Here is a 22,994-nt window from a genome sequence, read left to right as displayed (position 1 = left end):
CTGTGCTTGAGAGATTATAGCGGAAATACAGATTCCAACATCAACAGTCATTAGTGAGTGCCCACGTCCCAAATGGCACCCTATTCCCTATATAGTGCCCTACTTTTGACCAGGGCCCATAGGGTTACAATATGTAGATGAGAAAAGAATATGCACACACCTATGCATGTACAGAGCATTCAAGTATTCAAACCCCTTGACTTTTCCACATTTTGTTATTTTACAGCCTTGTTCTAAAATGGATTAAATCGTTTTTTCCCTCATAAATCTGCACACTATACCCCATAATGACATAGCAAAAAAAAGATTATAGAGGTATTCAGACCCTTTATTCAGTACTTTGTTGAAGCACCTTTGGCAGCGATTACAGCCTCAAGTCTTCTTGGGTATGACGCTACAAGCTTGGCACACCTTTATTTGGGGAGTTTCTCCCATTCTTCTCTGCAGATCCTCTCAAGCTCTGTCAGGGTGGATGGGGAGCATCGCTGCACAGCTATTTTGAGGTCTCTCCAGAGATGTTAGATCAGGTTCAAGTCAGGGCTCTGGCTGGGCCACTCAAATACATTCAGAGACGTCCAGAAGCCACTCCTGCGTTGTCTTGGCTGTGTGCTTAGGGTCGGTATCCTGTTAGAAGGTGAACCTTCACCACAGTCTGAGGTCCTAAACGCTCTGGAGCAGGTTTTCATCAAGGATCTCTCTGTACTTTGCTCCGTTCATCTTTCCCTCGATCCTGACTAATTTCCCAGTCCCTGCTGTTGAAAAACATCCCCACAGCATGATGCTGCCACGACCATGCTTCACCGTAGGGATGGTGCCAGGTTTCCTACAGACATTCAGGCCAAAGAGTTCAATCTTGGTTTCATAAGACCAGAGAATCTTGTTTCTCATTGTCTGAGAATCTTTGAGTGCCTTTAGGCAAACTCCCAAGTGGGCTGTCATGTACCTTTTACTGAGGAGTGTCTTCCTTCTGGCCACTCTACCATAAAGGTCTGATTGGTGGAGTGCTGCAGATATGATTGTCCTTCTGGAAGGTTCTCCCATCTCCACAGAGGAACTCTGGAACTCTGTCAGAGTGACCATCGGGTTCTTGGTCACCTCCCTGACTGTTTAGTTTGGCCGGCGGCCATCTCTAGGAAGAGTCTTGGTGGTTCCAAACTCCTTTCATTTAAGAAGGATGGAAGCCACTGTGTTCTTTGGGACCTTCAATGCGGCAGACATTTTTTGGTACCCTTCCCCAGATCTGTGCCTCGCCATAATCCTGTCTTGGTATCCCTACGGACAATTCCTTCGACCTCATTGCTTGGCTTTTGCTCTGACATGCACTGTCAACTGTGGGACCTTATATAGACAGACGTGTGCCTATCCAAATCATGTCCAATCAATTGAGTTTAACACAGGTGGACTCCAATCAAGTTGTAGAAACTTCTCAAGAATGATCAATGGAAACAGTATGCACCTGTGCTCAATTTCGAGTTTCATAGCATAGGGTCTGAATACTTATGTAAATATAAGAAATAAGCTATTTCTGTTTTTTATTTTAAAATACATTTGCACAAAAAAAAGTTTTTCATTTCTCATTATGGGTGTGTAGCTTGATGAGGGAAAAAACAATTTAATACATTTTGAATAAGGCTGTAATGTAACAACATGTTGAAAAGGTGAAAGGTCTGAATTCTTTCCGAATGCACTGTTCACATGCACACATCGCGTAGACACACACATTCATATGCACACACGCACACACACTCAGACTCTGGATGATCTACAGAACATAAGTGTTGGCTGCAGTCTTTGTTTGTGAGAGTGGTTTTAGATGAATTGAATGTTTACGTCTCTCTCAGGATGTGAGATGGAAATAAAGACCAGATTGGTGCCATTCGTTTTCTGAGAGGGGAACTTCTTTTTGAGTTCCTAACACCTCTTTGCATGCTCCTTCTTTTTTTTACACCATGAGTACAATTTATTAACCCTTACTAGGCTGGTCTATAGTAGGTCCCTGGTCAAGGTACTACAGTAAATATACATGGTCATTCTAGAACAGGAGTGGGCAAACTATGTTCAATCCGACGGGAGGTTTGAGTATTGTTTTTACAAACTTTTGATGGGGGAATTATTATTTAGTGAAAAAAATAATGTGCATCCCTCTGTTGAATTTCAAAATCCCAATGTGGCCCTCGAGCCAAAAAGTTTGCCCATCCCTGTTCTAGAACATGAGCCGAAGAACACATTGTGGAACATAGAGAGGAGAACACTCCACTCCAAGGTTGTTCCAGGACAACCCTGAATTCTAGAACACCAGAAACAGAGTGATGTAATCAATCCAGCATGGGCCGGACCAATCTCCAGATCAAACCAGTCCAAAACGCTTTTAGCTTCATCTTGAATAAAACCCCAACCAAGTCCAGCTTAAGTAGGTGGATTCAGAACTGTACAGTCACGAAGAGTGAAGTCCATCGCCTGATGATCCAACAAGGTTCTAATCAGGCTGGCCCATTTATAAGGCAGCCATCGTAACCGGTTTCAAAACAACATGTTTTAATAGGCCATCTGCACGCAATAACCGAGAGAAAAGAGCAGCTGGAAAATTTAACTGTCAGCAGCAGGTCTACAAGCTCTGTCAGTTTGTAGAGCAGCAGACGGATGCCATCGTTGTCTTACTCTCACCTAACCAGACCTCTCCCTTTCTCTTGCAATGATATTGAAATATCTTCTTCTCAGAGATGGTTGTGTTTTCTTGTCCAGAGTCCTCTTGAGGACAGATAATAGTGTTTGTTTTTTCCTGCACTGTAGAAATGCACCATATAGACACACATTGAAAAGCAGCACAGCTCTCTGCACATCAAGCCCATTCAGTAACATCTGGGTGGATGGAGCTCTTGTAGGCACCTGTGTCATCCATCCAGCCCAGTCTAGTTTGCACAGATCTAGCTCTGAGCTCAGAGCCTACAGGTCTAGTATATGAAGGTGAGGAGGCAGTCCTGTTGGGGCTCTGGGGGCTGATCCAGGGTGGTGGAGGGGTGTAGGGGCAGGTGGGGGAAGTATTGGAAGAGGGTGGACATGGGAGTGGCACTCACACTGTAGGCCTTCAGGGACGACAACCCATTTAGCACTGACACATCCAGGATGGATACATGGAGAACGGAGGAGGGGGAGGCGGGGTCAGTGGAGGAGAGGTACCCCATCCCCTCCATATCCCTACTCCTAGAGGAGATGGTGAGGACCTGCTCCAGGTGTGGAGCGTCCTGGGCAGCACTATAGACCCTCAGCCTACGGAGGCCAAACAGGGCCAGGTACTGGTTGTGGATGGCCAGGGTGCCAGTGCCACAGAACGACAGGCGGAGATCGAGCACCACGCTGCCGTTCAGCAGCTCTGTGAGAACCCAGGGCTCTCTGAGCCACACAGTCAGTCCTCCCTGCTCCCTCAGGCCACCGGGGGTCAGCTTGGAGCGCAGCACAGTATGGCAGCTGCACAGCAGGTTGGCCAGCGCCTCGTCACAGTCCTGGATGTGGGTGGAGCAGCTGCAGTTCCGCAGGCTGTTGCTGTTGTCGGTGCTGTCAAAGAGCAGGGTGCTGTTGCCGGGGCTTGTGGTCAGGGTGACAGTTGAGGGGAGGAGTAGAACCCACAGAGTCCACAGCAACAGGGCACGGGGACGGCGCCAAGAGGAAGCCCTGTTTAGAAACATCTCCTAGGCAACCAGTTGGACTACATCTTCACCAAGGGGATATCCTGAAGGTTGTATGCAAATCTGCATGATAGGAGAGAAAGTTATGTAAGCACATGTTTTTAAGGAGCTTCGGGTGTATACAAGGTTGAAATCACAACGTAGACACCAAGACCAATTCATAAACAAAGCTAAATCGAAAGCAAGACAAATCATACCAGTGGGGAAAATGAGTCAGATTGCTCTCTGCCTCTTTGCCACAAAGAACACACAATTATACAGACACTCACTTGCTCATAATAGCACATGATCCATAGCTGTTCTGTCCTACAGTAACCTAGCTGCTACTGATTAACATCTCCAGTTTATTGGTTTAAGGGCTGTGAGAGACAGCCAGCTGAATTCAGTCTGGCTACCGCAGACGCAATTGAGCCACTTATTTTTTTGCTCCACTACTTTATTAGGGCGAGGTCCTTCCAGGCCCTGGGCTACTGCGGATGGCATTTGGCTGTCTATAAAACTGCCTGCGCCCCGCTGCGGTAAAGGCTGTGGCCAGCCACATTAAAACTGTCAGGAAAAATAAAACACTCCCTCTTTCTTTCCCCATTGAGGAACGAAGGAAAAGTGGGATGAATAAGCCATCTTGACTTCAGGAAGCAAGGACTTTCCGATGCTGTGATTGGCATCACGGTTAGATATAATGTACGTAGATGGGGAAAAAAGAAAGACTGATCTGGTCACAAAGAACCCTTTTGATTTTTCTCTTATATAAACTGCGTATAGCGCTTATCAGGGTTTCAGTTGTTGAAACAGTGCCATATTCAGACAATATTTTCTCTCTAACTTAAGAGGATATATTTGTTTGAAAACCCAGCCTTGCAGAGGATTGGCTATGCCGATCCCAATCCTCATCTTAGCATCAACAGGTTATATCCATCACACAGCACAAAACAATTCTCAGTCTTTAGACAGAATATGCCACTGGCCTTAAATCTAAACTAAAACCTCAGCAGCTGTGGTTTCATACAACACAGTGTAAACTTACTACCATTCTGTGCTAAGTGTCTGACTGCTTCTAAATCCCTCTGCCTGCAGCCACTGTATCCTTCAGTCACCTGACCCCTGCTAAGTACACAGAACCACAGCCCAGTCTGCATTACCGGAGCCCAAGCTCTAATAGACTACTGTTCCCTTCCTCCTCCAGACCACAGCCCTGACTCACAGGTCTGCAATACTCAAAGCCTATGCAGCACTATAAACTCCTGTTTACATATCTCCCTCCTTATTTCCACTCCGTTACTGTCCAAGTCTCACTCATCTCTCTCTCCCGAGTTATTCTCCCTCTGCCCTACTGTCTTCTTCTCTCTCTCCCTCCTTTCCTCATTTCCCTTCCTTCGCCGCAGGCTCCAGCTGCAGGGCCGGATGCTGAAGGAGAGGGAGGGCGGGAGGGAGGGAAGGTGGCTGCTGTTCCAGACAGCTATGAGGAGAGGCACAGAGCATTCCTCTGACATCATGTTCCACATGCGGCCGCAAGCAGGCACCCAATTCCCCCCTCTCTCCCTCCCTTTCTCTGCCTCTCCAAATCCTCTCTCCTTTCCCCTCCAAATCCAATCTCCTTCTCTCTCGTTTTCTATGTCTGTTACGTATACACACATGCGCACACAGACATTAAGGCAGGCACTTTAACAGATTCCCGTATGATAAATGACTCAAGATGTGGCTTGACTATTAAATGTATGTCTACTTACAGGGATGGCGCTGGCGGTGGTCAGGGAGGCATGTTGTCGTCCTCTCTGCTTCTCAGATGTTAGCCTTTTAGCTCTGCTCCTGACGCAGCAACTTAGCCTTCCACATCTGCTGGGAGACACGCTGGAACTCCGCACCCCTGTCTAGCAGACGCAAGGGTGAGAAACGGTCAGCCCAGAGAGAGAAGCAGAGAGAAGGGGGGGGGGGACAGCGAGCAGGGGGGAGAAAAAGAGGAGAGGAGAAAGAAAGATAGAGGACTTAGGCTTACTCTCTGAACACGGGATACCACGGACAGTCTTCAGTGATGACATGACAGACACAAATTCTCTGCCCATTTTCTCCCCATGTCACTCGCTTTCACTCCCTCCCTTATTTCCTCCCTCTCTCTCTCCTCCTTCTTCCAACTGCACCTTCCTCTCCATGTCAGTGATGTATCACAAGCTTCCACCTGCAGTTAGAATATGGTACTACTAAAAACATTTTTATTACGCCAATTCAGACTAATCGAGACCACTTAAATGATTAAAATAGCATATCTATCCAATCTGTTATCTGACACCCATACATTTAATCTGAAATGTTTTCAACTAATACAAGCTGCAAAAAAAGGAGACAATCTAGCCAATGTGCATTACGTTCTTGTCCTTTGAAAAGCTATGTAGACTTGGATTTTAAACAGGAGTTTGTTGGCCTGTGACAGGGTAACGGAAGTACACAGTGGTCTCGTCACGTCATACACTAGAGGGAGAAGACCCATGGACACATGGCCTGATGGTCCTCATTAATACTACTGCCGTTACTGAGTGTGTTTGTGTGTATGTGTTCCAACTAGTACATAAAACACATTCTTTCCCAGAGAAACACACATGCATATGTAAAAGACAAACACCAACCAAAAAAACAGGCGCACAATAAATATAATTATACTCATGTATACTGTATCTCTTTGAATCAACAGCTGATACACATCAAAAATACCCTGTGTTAAATTAACATTCAAAGTGTGGACTTGAATAGACACTGAAGAGTGTATTTTATTTTTACTAGGCAAGTTATTTAAGAGCATATTCTTATTTACAGGGGCAGAATGACAGATTTTTGTCTTGTCAGCTCGGAATATTGATACAGCTACCTTTCGGTTACTGGCCTAACACTCTAACCACAAGGCTACCTGCCGCCCGAATTTAACACACTGCTAAGTGTAAAGCTTGATTTCCATATTTCCCAGAGTGCTTTGCCATTCAAGTGAGTTGTAGAGTTACCACCCATGATTGATTTTGTTAATGACAGAGACATGGTTGTTTCATTTATCTATTTTCAGTCCTATGGGCATCACTGAGTGAGATCCTAAGTGGATATGTCATCGTTAATATTTTATTATTTAAAGGTTCTGAACAGTCATTCTGAAAATGTGTTTTTCTTTCACAGCTAACTACCAGCAGTGTTGTAGTAAAATCAGCTCAAGAAAATTTGGTGATCCACAAAACAACTCAAACAACATTGAAATTGCATGTCTCTTGTGATGCGGTTCACAGCAGCACTGAAGGATATGTTGACTTGACAACTGCTTCTATGATGTTGGTTCCAAGGCAGTACTTATTTAAATTAGGTAAGATAATATCAAGTTGCCATTGGTGTATTAAAATGAGAGTTGGGATGATGTCACCTTGTCCCCTTAATATTGAATTCAAGTTTGACATGGGGAAGGTACCAGTAACTTTATGATCAAACTTTATCAATGTAGAAGCAACAGTCAATTTTCATACTTTAGTCATCACACTTTGATCTGGTTTCATCCAAATATCATCCAAACATGATTTTGACTGTTCATCATGACCTTTAATAATGTTCCAGTGTCTATACAGGTCCACACTTTGTTAATTTAACACTGGAGAATTTGCTGTGAGACGGAAGCAGGAAACTACTAACATTGTGAAATGAGGTGTGAAAAGAATGCAGACATGAAAAAAAGATTTATGTTGGTAACAGCAAAGGTCAAACAAACTACAATATAACTACCCACCTCACCTGTTTGTCTTCCTAGGAATGTTGTGACATAGGGGCTCATGGGTAAATCTCAACGTCCCACAGGCTTGTTCCACTGAACAGATACATCATTATAAAGCACCATGCATGATTTGTACCATTCTAACACTCTCAGTCATGACTCACTCACCAAAGCACACTAATACACTGTTTACTGACTAATATGTTAGCATGTTTACCTCATTGAGAGTAGGGGCACATTCATTCATTCATGTTTGTGTTTGTGTGGCGCCGTTGTTGCTAGCAACCAAGAAAACTGTCCACTGCAGGGATGACAAAACAGATGGAAAGTTAGGCTTTTCCACCGAGGGCCAGTGCTTGAGTGAGATTACTTCCTGCCTGCGTGGTTCCAGTAAGTGTCTGGGCGAGAGAGGAGACGAGATGCCAATGTGGTTGCCAGGACAGTGGAACTCACTGCGACCCTGCCTGCCATGTAAAAAAAGCCCATGGGTGGGTTGCTGGGCCTATCCAAAACATACACACACAATCCCAAGGCCTAGTGGGTGATGTGGCTGGATGCTACAATTTAAAAAAAAAATTATATTATTTTATATCCTATTTATATCCTAATCCTTGATATCCTTTGTCTGTGCTTATGGACTGTCATCTTCAATTCAAACCATCAGTTTTGAATGGAGTTCAAGTCTGGAGACTGATATGGGCATGGCAAAATGTTGATTTTTGTGGTCAATTAGGACCCAAATGGACCCCTAGATGTCTTTTGGTTGATAACATAAAATCCTTGAAGATAACACAATTCTGGTCATTTACTGGAAAACTTGAGTTTCCAGTAATATATCCCCCTTTTGAAACCCTAGTTCTGCTGAGCCATGTAATGTCATGTATTGTGTAATGTCATGTATGTGGTACTACTTAAGTCGTTTTTGGGGGTATCTGTACTTTACTTTACTAATTATATTTTTGGCAAGTTTGACTTTTACGTCACTACATTCCTAAAGAAGATAATGTACTTTTTACTCCCCACATGTTCCCTGACACCCTAAAGTACTCATTACATTTTGAATACTTAGCAGGACAGGAAAATGGTCCACTTCACGCACTTATCAAGAGAATACGCGGTCATCTCTACTGCCTCTGATCTGGCGTACTCACTAAACACAAATGCATTGTAAATTATGTCTGAGTGTTGGAGTGTGCTCCTGGCTATCCATACATTTTAAAAACAAAGCACACACATCCCTCTTTTCAGTTCGCTGCAGCTAGCGACTGAAATGAGCTGCAAAAACCACTCAAACTGAACAGTTTTATCTCCTTCGGTTCGTTAAAAAACTCAATCATGGACACTTACTGACAGTTGTGGTTGCTTCGCGTGATGCATTGTCATCTCTACCTTCTTGCCCTTTGTGCTGTTGTCTGTGCCCAATAATGTTTGTACCATGTTTGTGCTGCTACCATGTTGTGCTGCTGCCATGTTGTGTAGCTACCATGTAGTTGTCAACCTTGTGTTGCTACCATGCTGTGTTGTCATGTGTTGCTGCCATGCTCTGTTGTTGTCTTAGGTCTCTCTGTATTTAGTGTTGTAGTGTCTCTCTTGTTGTGATGTGTGTGTTGTTTATTTGATTTGGAATCCTAGCCCCAGTCCAGGAGGCCTTTTGCCCTTTGGTAGGCCGTCTTTATAAATAAGAATTAGTTCTTAACTGACTAAATAAAGGTTTAAAAATGAATACAATAAAAATTGCGCCATCTGCTTTGCTTAAAATAAGAAATTTGTAATGATTTATACTTTAACGTTAACTTTTGATACTTAAATGTATTTGATCAATTACATTTCCTTTGATACTTGAGTATATTTAGAACCAACTTTTAGACTTTTACTCAAGTAGTATTTTACTGGGTAACTTTTACTTGATTTGATTTCCCTTGAGTAACTTTCTATTAACGTATCTATACTTTTACCCAGGAATGAAAATTGGGTACTTTTACCACCACTGCATGTAGGTCACCGTCTTATCCATCTCCCAATAAATGTCATATTCTGACTTGATGGTCACATTCATAGTGGGCACTATTCCATTTTTATAAATATAAGGGTACTACTTGGGTGGCAGGTAGCCTAGTGGTTAGAGTGTTGGGACAGTACCTGAAAGGTTGCTGGATCAAATCCCCAAGCTGAGGAGTTAAATATTTTTTCTGCCCCTGAACAAGGTAGTTAGCCCACTGTACCCTGGTAGTCTGTCATTATAAATAAGAATTTGTTCTTAACCGACTTGCCTAGTTAATAAATAAAAAATCAATATCATTAAAAAAATGGTAAACAAAAGGTCAAAATGAGTCATCATCAGAAAATGTTTTGTCAAGGGCGTGTGTGTAGGGAGCTGGAACTTTAAGACCTGTTACAGATAATCAGTGGCGTAGGAGCGACTCTAACATTGGCACTCTGGTACAGTCCAATCAGTCTTAGGGCCATGGCCATTACTACTGTACTGAATAGCAGTGTTACTGTGGATATATTCAAGTAAACAACCATTGTGTACTCTCTGCTACTGTAGGATTAATTTCCTTGTATTTTTATCACTTCCCCTATGTCAGGTTGTTACTACTGCTGCTATACATGCTGTATGGTCTTCTTATGGCTGGGGGGCAGTATTGAGTAGCTTGGATGAATAAGGTGCCCAAAGTAAACTGCCTGCTCCTCAGTCTCAGTTGCTAATATATGCATATTATTATTATTAGTATTGGATAGCAAACACTCTGACGTTTCTAAAACTGTTTGAATGATGTCTGTGAGTATAACAGAACTCATATGGCAGGCAAAAACCTGAGGAGAAATCAAAACAGGAAGTGAGAAATCTGAGGCTGGAATGTACTCAACACAGTTTCCATTGAAATCCGCTAGAGATATGAATGATGTTGCACTTTCTATGGCTTCCACTAGATGTCAACCGTCTATAGAAATTTGAATGAGGCTTCTACTGTGTTGTGGGACTGAATGACAGCAGAATGAATCAGGTGTCTGGCAGTCAGCCATTTTCTGGTCATGCGCATTGCACATGATAGCGACCTGTGTTCCATGGCTCCTGAAAACACAAAGGAATACTCCAGTTGGAACCTTATTGAAGATTAATGTTAAAAACATCCTAATGATTGATTCTGTACTTAGTTTGAAATGTTTCTTCGACCTGTAATATAACTTTTTGAAGTTTTTGTCCAACGTAACGCTGACCAGAACGAGCGTTTGGATATGTATAACAAACAAGCTAACAAAAGTAGCTAATTGGACATAAATAACGGACATTATTGAACAAATCAAGCATTTATTGTGGACCTGGGATTCCTTGGAGTGCATTCTGATGAAGATCAAAGGTAAGGGAATATTTAGCATGTAATTTATGGTTTATGTTGACTACAACATGGCGGCTATTTTGACTTGATTGTTCTGAGCGCTGTCTCAGATTATTACATGTGTTGCTTTTTCAGTAGTCTTTTTTCAAATCTGACACAGCGGTTGCATTAAGAACAGGCATATCTATAATTCCATGTGTATAACTTGTATTATCATCTACATTTATGATGAGTATTTCTGTTGAATCGATGTGGCTATGCAAAATCACTGGATGTTTTTGGAACTAGTGAATGAACTAGTCTATTTGCGCCAATGTAAACTCAGATTTTTTTATATAAATATGAACTTTATCAAACAAAACATACATGTATTGTGTAACATGAAGTCCTATGAGTGTCATCTGATGAAGATCATCAAAGGTTAGTGATTCATTTTACATCTATTTGTGGTTTTTATGACTCCTCTCTTTGGCTGGAAAATTGGCTGTTTTATTGTGACGATGCTGACCTAACATAATCGTTTGTGGTGCTTTCGCCGTAAATCCTATTTGAAATCGGACACTGGTGGGATTAACAACAAGAATACCTTTTAAAACAGTATAAAATACATGTATGTTTGAGGAATTTTAATTATGAGATTTCTGTTGTTTTGAGTTTGGCGCCCTGCACTTTCAGTGGCTGTTGTCATATCATCCCGTTAACGGGATTGCAGCCCAAAGAGGTTTTAAAACGTGACAGAATATTTTCTACTTATAATACAGTTATTAAATTGCAATAATAACCAGCAACATACACAGTTAAAAAATGTGAAACTGAAATGAATCAATCTCCACTGTTATCTTTAATAAAATATCATGGCTGCCTCTCTCCTGAAGTTAAGGCATCTAGATCAAGGGTGTGTGACGACCCTCCCACTATGTCTGCCGAATTCTTTCTCTTTGCTCTTGTTTTCCTTAATAGGATGTCGGTGGGCGGAGCCGGGAGGGTCGTCAGCGAAATGGGACACACCTGGGCCCGGGTGTAAATACACCGTTTCCCCATAAATAGACCTTTTCCCCATTTATTGAGGAGACTCTCTCCATGTAGACACACTGTTGAATTTTAGTTGTGGCGGTTTCGGTTCTTTACTTTGGCTGTTTGCTTTGGCACCTTTCAACACCCCTCATTATTACATCTATGCAAGCAACCAGTCACTTACACTACTGACTACATACACCGTTGTTAATTGTATATTATGTACTTTAGTTAATAAATGTATTTTTGTTATTCCTTATCTCTACGTTGGCACCCTTTTTTGTTACGAGCTTCTAGCTGGTTCGTGACAGGTGTCAAACTTATTCCACGGAGGGCCTACTGTCTGGTTTTTGGCTTTTCCTTTCAATTAAGACCAAGACAACAGGTGAGAGGAGTTTGTTACTAATTAGTGACCGTAATTTATCAAGTACAAGGGAGGAACGGAAATCCGCAGACACGGCCCTACGTGGAATGAGTTTGACGTGCTCTAGACCAGTTTTTTTTTTTTGGGGGGGGGGGTATCTATACTTTACTAATTATATTTTTGACAACTTTTATTCCACTACATTCTTAAAATGTACTTTTTACTCAATACATTGTCCCTGTCACCCAGAAGTACTTGTTACATTTTGCATGTTTAGCAGGACAGAAAAATGGTCCAATTCACACACTTGTGAAGAGAACATCTCTGGTCATCCTTACTGCCTCTGATCTGACAGACTCACTAAACACAAATGCTTAGTTTGTAAATGATGTTAGTGTGCCACTGGCTATACGTAACTAAAAGAAAATCATCATCTGGCTTGGTTAATGTAGGGAATTTGAAATGATATATACTTTTGATACTTCAGTGTATTTGAGCAATTTCATTTACTTTTGATACTTAAGTATATTTAAAACCAAATACATTGACTTTTACTAAAGTCATATTTTACTGGGTTACTTTCACATCAGTCATTTTCTATTATCTACTTTTTCTACCACTGCTCTAGACTTAGGATGCTATCATTAATCAGAAATCATATACAGCAGTGTTTCCCAAACCAAAGCACTGTGTAGTGCTAGGGAAAACATCAACATTTGCACCCAGGGGTGGCCCCAAGACCGAGTTGAGGAAACCTTGATATACAGTGCCTTTAGAAAGTGTTCATAGCCCCTTGACTTTTTCCCCATTTTGTTGTGTTACAGCCTGAACTTTAAATTGAGATTGTCATTGTCCTACTAATTAATAAAAAAAAATATTCTGAAATGTCTTGAGACAAAGTATTCAAACCCTTTATGGCAAGCCTAAATAAGTTCAGGAGTAACAATTAACTTAGGTCACATAACTTGCATGGACTCCGTCTGTGTGCAATAGTGATTTTGAATGACTACCTCATCTCTGTACCCCACACATACAATTATCTGTAAGGTCCCTCAGTCTAGCAAACACAGATTCAACCACGAAGACCAGGGAGGTTTTCAATCCATCATAAAGAAGGGTGCCTATTGGTAGATATTTTTTTTCCATATATATATATATTTTACCAGTACCTGTTACCTTCAGACAAGTCCCGTGACACAAACCGTATGGATGCTACAAACAGAAGTTACACACTGGTGTGTCAATCGACTCTCGGGCGATAAAAACAATGTGCATTTTCCCACCAGAGATGTTTCTATTACATTGATTTGATGCAGATAAGGCTGTGTGTGATATTAAATTCTTTTGATATTAAATTCCTATGTACTGAATAAAACATACAAGTTACATGGTTTTCCATCGCATTTTCAAAATTACTGCTGGTTTTCTCACCCAAAAATGATTTGCGTTATATTGCAAGTGTGTCAACTATGGTATTGACACGTGCGTTCTAGCCAACATATGTATCTGCACGCTTTTGGCTAGAGCGCACATATAGCCTACATGATGAGATTATTATTATGGACAAAAGAGCAAGATTATCATGACACCAGAATAAGACCCTCAGAAAGGAGCATCAAGTTCATCACCGTGCACTTTCACCACCCTGTGAAGTTAATCATCATTTATTTAAGCTGTAGCCTAATAAACGACATGCTTTCCCGACGAGTCATAGTGTGAGGACCACACAACATGCCAGCGTGTGACTCTAAGTTTACTTCGACATGAAGGTTATTATATCAACATTTGCTCATAAAAGCGTTTCCTCCATTTCTTGCAAAATACATTTTACACACTCAAAAAGATCCCACCTTTTCTAGCATATTTTGTTTTGCCAACGTTTGGAAAGATAACCAAAAAAGGTTCTGTTTCCATCCATCCAATTTTTTATCCGACATATACTTTACTCGCATAAAAAGGTTGGATGAAAACCTGGTTAGTGACTGACATAAGAGGAAAAACTGCTGATGCACAACCACATTTCACAATTGCACCTTGTGTATTCTACTTTTCTAGCTCAACAGTAAATTGAGACCACGACTGACTTCCTAAGAACAAAAAAGCATGTGTTTCCACTCTGGTTGAACGGGCTTCCTTATTCTATATAGTTTCTATTTTACTTTAGCATTTAGCATTTTTTGTATCTCTTTTACTACATGTCAATGTTGGTAAAGGATTGTTTTGAAGACTGCTATCCACCACACCTTTGCTCTCACATACTGACCATGACCAGAGCATTACAGAGAGCCAACAGCCCACACCCAATCTGTTGTAGAGACACTCATAAACCTCTGCTTAATTATTTCCTAAAGTCTACCACATTCCAGACAGTGTGTGAGGGGCTGGCAGCACTAGCTGACACTCATCCACTTACCTAGCAGCTAATTCTAAAATTGAACATTTTCCTGTTTGGTGTGTACTATATGTTATTATTAGTGCCCTTTGTTTTGGACAATCTTGTCACATGACCTAGATTTTATCCTTTTATTTAAAGCTTTTTCATCAAACTGTCCCATTTTCATTTGATGTTAGATGGTCCAGCCCCATCCTCAGACAATTACTTTCATTTCATTTTTCATGGGTGGTAACTCTAAAATTCACACGAAAGGCAAGGCACTCTGGTAAATATTTTAATAGTTTTACACTAAGCAGTGTATTAATTTAACACTGGTTCCAGTGTGTATATGATCCTACTGTTTCATTGGAGAATATTCTGTGCTTTCTTCTCTCTTCTTTACCTCTATCGATCTGTACTCTGCCTCTCTCTTTCTCCACCTCCCCTCTATCACCAACTCTCTCCCTCCTCTCTGGGTCATTTTTAGGCAGGTGGTGCGTCCCATCAGTTGTAGAAAATGAAGAGGTCGTTGTCAGCAACAAAATGTGACGGTTTTCTACTGTGGGGGTAGTTTCTTTTGTTCTCCCCTTCCCTGGTAAGGTGAACAGTAAGACACAGTTACTGGAACTAAAACAAAAAGAGTTCTAGAAATGAGTCATGCCTATCTGACACACACACACCAGAAAAAACACAAATAACACACACAGACCCACCCACTAGGCACAGGCGTCAATTCAATGACTATTCCACATTTGTTCAACAAAATTGAATTGAAATTCTATCTCTGCGTCGTTGGGAAGGGCCCGTAAGTAAGTATTTATTTCAATGTCAGTCGAACCTGTTGTTTACGAAGCATGGGAGGAATAACATTTTATTTGACTTACCTATTTGTTAATGGGAAGTCTTCTGCTTTCCATTCTTTCTCTCTTTCCCTGCTCCCTTATTCTTTCTCTTTCTTTTCAACCTTTCTCTCTCCTTCTCTTTGTCTTTAAGTTGTCTGTGTGATCTCCCTTTCACTGAGTCCACTTCTTCTATCCCTTGGGAATTCTGCTTCAAATGTGCAACGATCAGGGTTGGAATGTTCGAGTCTCTCTCACTGAGTCCAGTCCTCTCACCCACCCCTCTCCCCGTTCCCAGTGTACCCATAGCAACCCCTACCAAAGCCACTGGCCAGCCTGTTTCATTATTTAACCAGCGGGACAAGGGCTCCCTTTCTGCAGGCTCCCACTGAACTATTAATTAGTGTGTATGTGTGTTAAAAGTAGAAAAGGTATGGAAATGTGAATCGGATGATCAAAATTAAGTGTATGTGTGTCTCCCTCAGTATACTTTCTAAGTACACAGGAGTGTGTGTGTGTGTGTGTGTGTGTGTGTGTGTGTGTGTGTGTGTGTGTGTGTGTGTGTGTGTGTGTGTGTGTGTGTGTGTGTGTGTGTGTGTGTGTGTGTGTGTGTGTGTGTGTGTGTGTGTGCTGTCCGTTGGGTTCTAAAGCAAACAGAAGACCAAGTGGGTCCGGGCCAGCCACTGGGCCTGAGTGTGGCAAAGCGGGCTATAGGCTTCAAACAGTGGAGAGAAACGCAAAGACCTCCCTCTATCTGTCCCCTTCTCTCTCTCTGTCAGTCTTCCTCTCCTTCCCTTGGAATCTACGTGCTCTGGGTTCACGCTCTCTCTGCATATCTATGGCCTCTCCCTCACAAACCTATTGGTCCCTGTCAGAAATCCAATGGGTGAAACTTGGACCGCTGAGAATTTGTTTTCTACCCTTGATCGACCCCAGTTAATACCTGACTCTCCTTTGGAGTGCCTGATTTCAGGAATATCAACCCATCTGTGGTTTTCTTCCAGTACACATGATTTGATAAATGTTATTTGTTTAACTTTAGCTGACGTTGGACAAATATGTGGACATAAAATATCAAGCAGATAGATCTGTGGACCTGGCACATTTCAAGCCCAGGTGTCAGAAACTATAATGACAACTGAATCCAGCCTTTAAAAGAGACAAAATGGCAAATTGGGACCAGTAGCGTTAATACAAATACACAACATTACTGAATAAAGACACCTAGAAAGGAGAGGGCATCCTGTGTAGAGGCTCCTAGCGGTTCCCTGGTGTCTACCTGGAGGGGTGTGGCCATCAACGTTCTGACTGGCTCTGTACTACAGGACCCAGGGGTCAAAGGTCAACAGGCTGTGTAACTCAGCACAGTCTGAGGCCCACTTTAACCAAAACCTGGAGCCAGTGGACTGGGGTGTCTGCTAGGGGTCCGGAACAGATTGACATGAGGAATAGCTTCGCTGCCCTGGTGCCTGATCTACGGCCGCTTTCATCGCTGGGACTGCCTGTGCCTGCAACGGCTGTGCTGACTCCAACTACGCTGACTCCAGTAGAGGCTTCATGGTCGAGTTCGGATTCTTTCCCTCTCTCTGGATCTGATGGGGCTCTGCCTGCTGTGGGAGGTCTGGACCTAACGGGGCTCTGCCTGCTGTGGGAGGTCTGGACCTAACGGGGCTCTGCCTGCTGTGGGAGGTCTGGACCTAACGGGGCTCTGTCTGCTGTGGGAGGTCTGGACCTAACGGGGCTCTGCCTGCTGTGGGAGGTCTGGACCTAACGGGGCTCTGCCTGCTGTGGGAGGTCTGGACCTAACGGGGCTCTGCCTGCTGTGGGAGGTCTGGACCTAACGGGGCTCTGTCTGCTGTGGGAGGTCTGGACCTAACGGGGCTCTGCCTGCTGTGGGAGGTCTGGACCTAACGGGGCTCTGCCTGCTGTGGGAGGTCTGGTCCTAACGGGGCTCTGCCTGCTGTGGGAGGTCTGGACCTAACGGGGCTCTGCCTGCTGTGGGAGGTCTGGACCTAGCGGGGTTCTGCCTGCTGTGGGAGGTCTGGACCTAACGGGGCTCTGCCTGCTGTGGGAGGTCTGGACCTAACGGGACTCTGCCTGCTGTGTGAGGTCTGGACCTAACGAGGCTCTGCCTGCTGTGGGAGGTCTGGTCCTAACGGGGCTCTGCCTGCTGTGGGAGGTCTGGACCTAACGGGGCTCTGCCTGCTGTGGGAGGCCTGGACCTAACGGGGCTCTGCCTGCTGTGGGAGGCCTGGACCTAACGGGGCTCTGCCTGCTGTGGGAGGTCTGGACCTAACGGGGCTCTGCCTGCTGTGGGAGGTCTGGACCTAACGGGGCTCTGCCTGCTGTGGGAGGCCTGGACCTAACGGGGCTCTGCCTGCTGTGGGAGGCCTGGACCTAACGGGGCTCTGCCTGCTGTGGGAGGTCTGGACCTAACGGGGCTCTGCCTGCTGTGGGAGGTCTGGACCTAACGGGGCTTTGCCTGCTGTGGGAGGTCTGGACCTAACAGGGCTTTGTATGCTGTGGGAGGTCTGGAGCTAACGGGGCTCTGCCTGCTGTGGGAGGTCTGGACCTAACGGGGCTCTGCCTGCTGTGGGAGGCCTGGACCTAACGGGACTCTGCCTGCTGTGTGAGGCCTGGACCTAACGGGGCTCTGCCTGGTGTGGGAGGTCTGGACCTAACGGGGCTCTGCCTGCTGTGGGAGGTCTGAACCTAACGGGGCTCTGCCTGCTGTGGGAGGCCTGGACCTAACGGGGCTCTGCCTGCTGTGGGAGGCCTGGACCTAACGGGGCTCTGCCTGCTGTGGGAGGTCTGGACCTAACGGGGCTCTGCCTGCTGTGGGAGGTCTGGACCTAACGGGGCTTTGCCTGCTGTGGGAGGTCTGGACCTAACAGGGCTTTGTATGCTGTGGGAGGTCTGGACCTAACGGGGCTCTGCCTGCTGTGGGAGGTCTGGACCTAACGGGGCTTTGCCTGCTGTGGGAGGTCTGGACCTAACGGGGCTTTGTATGCTGTGGGAGGTCTGGACCTAACGGGGCTCTGCCTGCTGTGGGAGGTCTGGACCTAACGGGACTCTGCCTGCTGTGTGAGGTCTGGACCTAACGGGGCTTTGCCTGCTGTGGGAGGTCTGGACCTAACGGGGCTCTGCCTGCTGTGGGAGGTCTGGACCTAACGCCGGGAGCTGCGGGCGTATGTTATCCTGCTTCTCGTGGGCCTGTGAAAGGTTCAACGAATTATGTGACTGTTAGGAGTTGTGTCACTGAGTTGTCATAATGCTTCAGAAAATGTACATTATCCCAGGGGCGTTGGAAGACACAATGTAAGTAATCTAGTTTATGCCTTTGAACCAGAGTCTTCCTGTTAGCAATGAGGCAGTGTGCCCTGGTAGGAAGTCCACTGTGTGCAACTCATCCTGCACTAACATAAATAACATTACCATGTCTGCTTCTCCTAACCTTCCCAGTAAAGCAATGAAGACAATCAAGCATCCAAGAAAAGTGCTAAAAATAGCCCACGTTAACATACAGTGCATTCAGAAAGTATTTAGACCCCTTGACTTTTTCCACATTTATTTACACTACAGCCTTGTTCTAAAATGTTTGAGTTTGAGATGGTTATAACATATACAGATAAGACAGAAATGCCAATGGTGATGGTGTCACCGTTTTCATTCAGAACCACATTCCTGTGAAGCTTGGAGAGGGTCTCATGTTAAATTCTGTTGAAGTAATATGGCTACAGGTTCATCTGCCTCACGTAAAGCCCATTCTGGTAGGAAGCTGCTATAGACCACCAATTGCTAACAATCGGTATTTGGATAACGTGTGAAATGCTTCAAAGTCTATGTGATATCAACAGAGAGGTATATTTTCTGGGTGATTTAAAATCTTGACTGGCTTTCATCAAGCTGCCCACTCAAGAAAAAGCTTCAAACTGTAACTAGAGCCTGCAACCTGGTATAGGTTAGCAGTCAGCCTACCAGGGTAGTTACAAACAGCACAGGAATTAAACAGTGTATTGTATTGATCACATTTTTATTAATGCTGCAGAAAAATAGACTTTAAAGCAGTAACCAAATCCATCAGATGTAGTGATCACAATGTAGTCGCCAGATCTAGGAAAACCAAAGCTCTAAAGGCTGGGCCTAAAATAGATTTTGTCGTGATTCCTATGTTGTTAATGTAAATCATATTTGCTGGTCTGTGGTTTGAGGAGCAACCAGAAGCTGCACTTTGAGTAAAGCCAGTGTGACTATGTATGTGGATGACTCAACATTTTACACGTCAGCTACTACAGCGAGCGAAATCACTGCAACACTTAACAAAGAGCTGCAAGTTAGTTTCAGAATGGGTGGCAAGGAATAAGTTAGTCCTAAATATTTCAGAAACTAAAAGCATTGTATTTGGGACAAATCATTCATTAAACCCTTAACCTCAACTAAATATTGTAATGAATGATGTGGAAATTGAGCAAGTGGAGTAACCCTGGATTGTATAAACTGTCATGTTCATACATCTGTAACTAAAAATGGGGAAAAGTCTGTCCATTAAAAAACGCTGCTCTGCCTTTTTAACAACACTATCAACAGGGCAGGCCCTAGTATGGTCGTAACTGGACTACTGTTCGGTCAGGTGCCACAAAGAGGGACCTAGAAAGAAATTACAATTGGCTCAGAACAGAGCAGCACGGCTGGCCCTTAAATGACTTGTAAATGCAGAAGTCAAGGACAGACTATGGGAGGCGCACAGTACTGCATAGAGCCATGGCTACCTGGAACTCTATTCCACATCAGGTAACTGATGCAAAGAGTAGAAGCAGATTAAAAAACAGATAAAAAATACACATTATGTAACAGCAGGGACTGTGAAGAGACATACACACAGGCACCGATACGACATGCATTCTACTCACACGTACATATGGATTTTGTAATGTAGATATGTGACTGTTGAGTGGTGTTGTGAAAAGTGTTATGAAATGTAATATTGTATAACTGCTTTGCTGTTGCTGGATCCCAGGAAGAGTAGCTGCTGCCTTGACACACACACACAGAGACAGAGAGAGAGAGAGAGAGAGAGAGAGAGAGAGAGAGAGAGAGAGAGAGAGAGAGAGAGAGAGCACACACACACACAATGACTTTCACATGGCACAAATGTTAAATACATTCAAGGAAGTTACATAACCTGTCTGGAAATGACTGTAAACTGGTCCAACTAATCCAGATGATTGGTAACAATAGCTATTTTGCACAAGTCAGACCTAATTTAGTTTTGAGTCACATGATGCCATGTAGGTAGCTGTCTTATTTAGCTCTTACCATAAAGTTCATATTCTGCCTTCATGGTTACATTCATCATGGGAACAATTGAACTATTTGTGATCGTAAGGGTACTAATAGTCATCAGACAAATGTTTGTCAAGGGCGTGTGTGCAGGAAGACGGAGCTGTAAAATCATCATGGGGTAATCGATTTAGACAAATACTGGAGTATTTCTGGATTATTTCCTAATTTCTAGGAAACAAACATCTGTTATTTTTTCAATCTGTTGGTACCGTACAGCAGACTTCCTTATTCTAGTTTCTAACCTACTTCTGCAAACATTTTTGGATGTTTTCCTGCATGTCAATGTTGGTCAATTATTGTTTTAGAAAATCAAACCATCTTCCCGTCTACCACACTGTAGCTCTAACCTACTGACCACACGCAAAAAAGTGATGGGCTAAAAACGACCTAATTTGGTCAGTTAGGATCACCACTTTGTTTAAGAATGTGAAATGTAAGAATAATAATAGAGAGAATGATTTATTTCAGTTTTTATTTCTTTCATCACATTCCCAGTGGATCAGAAGTTTACATATACTCAATGAGTATTTGATAGCATTGCCTTTAAATTGTTGAACTTCGGTCAAATGTTTCGGGTAACCTTCCACAAGCTTCCCACAATAAGTTGGGTGAATTTTGGCCCATTCCTCCCAACAGAGCTGGTGTAACTGAGTCAGGTTTGTAGGCCTCCTTGCTCGCATACACTTTTTCAGTTCTGCCCACAAATCTTCTATAGGATTGATATGGTATGGCCACTCCAATACCTTGACTTTGTTATCCTTAAGCCATTTTGCCACAACTTTGGAAGTATGCTTGGGGTCATTGTCCATTTGGAAGACCCATATGCGACCAAGCTTTAACTTCCTGATTGATGTCTTGGGATGTTGCTTCAATATATCCACATAATTTTCCTACCTCATGATGCCATCTATTTTGTGAAGTGCACCAGTCCCTCCTGCAGCAAAGCAACCCCAACATGATGCTGCCACCCCCGTGCTTCACGTTTGAGATAGTGTTCTTCAGCTTGCCTCCCCCTTTTCCCTCCAAACTTAACGATGGTCATCATGGCCAAACAGTTCTATTTTTGTTTCATCAGACCAGAGGACATTTCTGCAAAAGGTACAATCTTTGTCCCCATGTGCAGTTACAAACCGTAGTCTGGCTCTTTTATGAGTTTTTTGGAGGAGTGGCTTCTTCCTTGCTGAGCGGCCTTTCAGGTTATGTCGATATAGAACTCTTTTTTATTGTGGATATAGATACTTTTGTACCTGTTTCCTCCAGCATCTTCACAAGGTAATTTATTTTTGTTCTGGGATTGATTTGCAATTTTCGCACCAAAGTACATTCATCTCTAGGAGACAGAATGCGTCTCCTTCCTGAGCGGTATGGCGGCTGTGTGGTCCCATGGTATTTATACTTGCATACTATTGTTTGTACAGATGAACGTGGTACCTTCAGGCATTTGGAAATTGCTCCCAAGGATGAACCAGACTTGTGGAGGTGCACAATTTTTTTTCTGAGGTCTTGGCTGATTTGTTTTGATTTTCCCATGATGTCAAGCAAAGAGGCACTGAGTTTGAAGGTAGGCCTTGAAATACTTCCACAGGTACACCTCCAATTGATTCAAATTATTGTAACTTTGTTTGTCTGTTGAATGAAGAGAGTCAGACCGAAATGCAGCGTGTAGGTTACTCATGACTTTAATGAAAGTATCGCGGTACATGAAATAACTGAACTAAATACAAAAACAACAGAACGGAACGTGAAACTAATTACAGCCTATCTGGTGACTACAACACAGAGACAGGTACAAACACCCACAAAATACAAAGCGAAAGTCAGGCTGCCTAAATACGGTTCCCAATCAGAGACAACACGAAGCACCTGACTCCAATTGAGAATCGCCTCAGGCAGCCAAGCCTATACAACACCCCTAATTAGCCGCGATCCCAAATACTACAAACCCCAATACGAAAAACAACATATAAACCCATGTCACACCCTGGCCTACCCAAACATATAACAAATACACAAAATACAATGACCAAGGCGTGACAATTATGTCAATTAGCCTATCAGAAGCTTCTAAAGCCATGATATAATTTTCTGGAATTTTCCAAGCTGTTTAAAAGTACAATCAACTTAGTGTATGTAAACTTCTGACTCACTGAAATTGTGAAATAAAGTGAAATATAAATTAAACAATCCGTCCGTAAACAATTGTTGGAAAAATTACTTGTGTCATGCACTAAATACATGTCCTATCCGACTTGCCAAAACTATAGTTTGTTTTAATGACTCCAACCTAAGTGTATGTAAACTTC

General features: G+C 43.3%; 1 protein-coding gene across 3 annotated transcripts; it reads right to left on the bottom strand.

The window, feature by feature from the left end:
• Positions 1–1,440: 1,440 nt before the first annotated feature.
• Positions 1,441–15,613, bottom strand: LOC124019185 (uncharacterized protein C21orf62-like). Of its 3 annotated transcripts, none has more exons than XM_046334608.1 (3): positions 15,394–15,613; positions 5,411–5,551; positions 1,441–3,746 (listed from the first exon to the last, which is right to left on the bottom strand). In XM_046334608.1, the coding sequence occupies exon 3, from the start codon at positions 3,681–3,683 to the stop codon at positions 2,952–2,954; it is 732 nt and encodes a 243-aa protein (XP_046190564.1). In that variant the 5' UTR covers positions 3,684–3,746; positions 5,411–5,551; positions 15,394–15,613; the 3' UTR covers positions 1,441–2,951. The 3 variants fall into 3 exon arrangements, with proteins under 3 accessions (XP_046190564.1, XP_046190643.1, XP_046190604.1); XM_046334687.1 differs by lacking the exon at positions 15,394–15,613 and adding an exon at positions 8,764–8,924; XM_046334648.1 differs by lacking the exon at positions 15,394–15,613 and adding an exon at positions 5,677–5,832.
• Positions 15,614–22,994: the final 7,381 nt, after the last annotated feature.

The sequence above is a fragment of the Oncorhynchus gorbuscha genome, linkage group LG01, assembly GCF_021184085.1.
Source record: "Oncorhynchus gorbuscha isolate QuinsamMale2020 ecotype Even-year linkage group LG01, OgorEven_v1.0, whole genome shotgun sequence".
NCBI lineage: Eukaryota > Metazoa > Chordata > Actinopteri > Salmoniformes > Salmonidae > Oncorhynchus > Oncorhynchus gorbuscha.
This window is presented reverse-complemented; position numbering and strand designations above follow the sequence as displayed.

Bases quoted from the DNA above. Each gene is read 5' to 3' on its own strand.
- LOC124019185 (XM_046334608.1), bottom strand. From the start codon at position 3,683: ATGTTTCTAAACAGGGCTTCCTCTTGGCGCCGTCCCCGTGCCCTGTTG.